The sequence below is a fragment of the Cibotium barometz genome, chromosome 15, assembly GCF_041138505.1.
Source record: "Cibotium barometz isolate CiBa-2024 chromosome 15, ASM4113850v1, whole genome shotgun sequence".
Lineage (NCBI taxonomy): Eukaryota > Viridiplantae > Streptophyta > Polypodiopsida > Cyatheales > Cibotiaceae > Cibotium > Cibotium barometz.
The window spans coordinates 4,501,351-4,504,257 of NC_141060.1; the positions used below are offsets into that span (position 1 = coordinate 4,501,351).

Sequence of the window (2,907 nt, forward strand, 5' to 3'; positions counted from 1 at the left end):
GATGACAATCATCCAAAGTCAAAAGATAGTGAAAGGAAGATTCCCCTCATCAAGTTTAGTAAGAGAGGATGTTTGTATTTAGTATCAACATACCTGGATAGACGAAGTAGCTGGGGGGGGCAGAGAAGCGGTTTCGGTGGTGAACAAGCTTGGCCGATCGTCTGGACTTAACGGCAGAGGGAAGCGATGCAGACAAAGGAGATGGCTCCTGCGAATTCACGGGAGCCATCTGTTTTGGGTTTTTTCTTTTAAATTCCCAGAGCATCGTGTAAGCGACAGACCTATAAATTATGTCGCTTACATGACACAATATAGTTGAATTTGATCCATTAAAAATTGATCATGGAAATGCATATTTAAATGGATAATGAAAATGTGTTTCTAACTAATTGTCTCCCTTATTTTGCACTGTCATTTCCATGAATCAAGATGCCTTTAAAGTGCATCTCCCCTCTTCATCATCAAGCTTTCTTAATTTTGATGTATGTTCACTATTCCTTTTGTTTCTTATTCCTCCGACAGTTTTTTTGTTTAATAAAATTTGAATCATATTTTTTGAAAATTTAAAGCAAACACACACGAGAGAAAAAGGACTGCTTTTACAACGATAAAAGAAAATAAATGCTTCAATGCCGTCATAAATAATAACGGAATACAATGCACATACGTAATTGTTCTAATTAGTGAATGAATAGCTGTCTCGATAATTATAATTAGTGTATTGGAACATTGGACTAATCAATAATTGGGTCTTCTAGATGGCTTATCGTAAGGCGTACTCTCCACACTTTGATGTCATGATCCAAGCTTCCACTATACAGGCAGAAGGCGTCCATGTTGGCGCAGTCGGACGGTGAAACACTCAGGCATTTCACAGGCCCCGTATGGCCCTGGAGGACGGCTACGCAAGTGTGCAGCCGCCCGGCCATTCTGTGCCATACCCGGATGGTCTTGTCTGCAGAGCCGCTGCAGAGGGCGTTTCCCACGGCGGCCAAGCAGAGAACTGCTTGACGGTGGCCACGTAAGGCACCCGCGAGGCTGACGTGTTGGGCATTTTCTTCTCTTTCCCACACCACGATGGCCTTGTCGCAGGCCCCGGAGTAGAGCAGGGAACCGTCCGGGCTGAGGGCGAGGGCGTTCACGGCCGACCGGTGGGCCTCTAGCGTGGAAACGAGGCAGTGCTTCTTCTGGGATTGCCTCGCCCACACCTTGATTTTGGAGTCTGCGGAGCCGGTGTAGAGGAAGCCGCCGTGCGAGATGGCGAGAGTGTTGATGGCGTCGTCGTGGGCTTTGAAGGACTCGATGCATTTGAAGTCCCGCAGCCTCCACACCTTCACACTTCTATCCCACGATGCGGAGTATAAGCAACCCTCTTCCTTGTCCAGCGCCAGGGCGGAAATTGCGTCTATGTGCTCGATCCACAGCTTCCTCTGGTGGCGTCTTACCTCCACATAGCCACCCGGCCGCACCGATCTGGTCATGCAGTCCCAGACCGTGGGCATGGCCGCCACCAGCTTGTAGTTGTCGCCACCGGAAGGGCACGATCTCTCCTTGTCCGGCCTTGCCCACACACGAATCTTGAAATCTTGGTGTGAACTAAACACCCTATCACCCGCGACAAGAAGAGCTCTCACAGGCCCTTGTTTCGCTCCGAAGGAGTTGAAGTTATCTTTCCCACGAATAAGATCTTGATCCTTCGACCAGACCTTTATGGCATGGGCGCTAGAAGAGGCACTATAATAATAATTGTCAGCAGGCGATGCCACACAAGACACCTGGTCTCCGAGCTCTCTTAGCGTTCCGATGCAGCAATGGTCGGCCACCACAATCACGCCTGATCCATTTACCTTGCATATATGATCTGAGCCAAAGCTGAGCCCGAGAGAGGGAAGGGAGCCCAAGCTGCTGCACTGGCAGAGGAGCAAGGTGGAGTGAGAAGCAGGGCTTAGACTCATAGTTATATGGGAGTCGTTGATATTCATTTGAGAGTAGTCAACGGCTTTCTGTGGCAAGATCCGTGCAATTTTCGAAGCGGCCGGAGTACTAGCACATGAGTGCGAGGGTGCTACGGTGGATTCATGATCAACAGGAGGGAGGCTACTACTATTTGGGGAAGACGCAGAGCTATTATCAGTTTGCCCCTCGGCGACAGACATCACGCGAGGGCAAATTTGGAGACCCATTTGTACTAGCTTTATGCGAGGCGGCTAGAAGGTGAAATATATATATATACTATAAGGGATTGCACAGAGTCGATCAATGATGTGCTAGTGCATGCATGTAACGTGCTATGCAACCAATAGATGAACGTAAAATGCAATCAACGGGGGTACTCATAAGACAAATCAACTGACTCAGAGCATTAATGGTACCTTAGAGCTACCTTAGAGCGTGCAGCAAGACATGTATAATAAGCTTAATGTTCAGGCAAGAAAGGACACGACAGCGGCTAGTATGGAATTTCTAAAATCTGGAGCCTTATGTAGTCATAGAGGCCGCCAAGAAACAACGTAGTATATATATCTATAGCACGGCGAGGGCTGGCGAGTGCGGGTTCGATTGTGGGGCAATTTACTGCAACTTGCCTCCATTATTCATCGCGTACAAGCCAAAAAGTTTTGGACTAGAGGCGGTTCACGAGATCGAAGAAGTCCGGAGGGCCAAGCAAAAATGAAGAACTTACTAGTGCGTAGGCCCTTCTTCCATGGCATTAGGCATTAAAAAAATCGAAGGTATTTGGTGAAAAGGCCTTAATCATGTGCATCTCTTATAATCGCAGGCCTTCATCCCTCAAAAAAACACCAAACGCCGCTGTGTTTTTAGTTTTATGTCCCCCTCCCGCGTCCCCACCTCACGGACAATTTCTGCACACAAATATCTGGATCATCGCACCAACCTTGCAACTTG

The 2,907-nt window shown here is 47.9% G+C and overlaps 1 protein-coding gene across 1 annotated transcript; it reads right to left on the bottom strand.

The window, feature by feature from the left end:
* Window positions 1–642: 642 nt before the first annotated feature.
* On the bottom strand, window positions 643–2,536 carry LOC147630873 (protein JINGUBANG-like). The gene has a single exon (XM_086808963.1). It carries the CDS (start codon window positions 2,181–2,183, stop codon window positions 735–737), a length of 1,449 nt encoding a protein of 482 aa, XP_086665089.1. The 5' UTR covers window positions 2,184–2,536; the 3' UTR covers window positions 643–734.
* Window positions 2,537–2,907: the final 371 nt, after the last annotated feature.

What these genes read in the sequence shown, in the direction of transcription:
- LOC147630873 (XM_086808963.1), bottom strand. Translation starts at nt 2,183, where the DNA reads ATGGGTCTCCAAATTTGCCCTCGCGTGATGTCTGTCGCCGAGGGGCAA.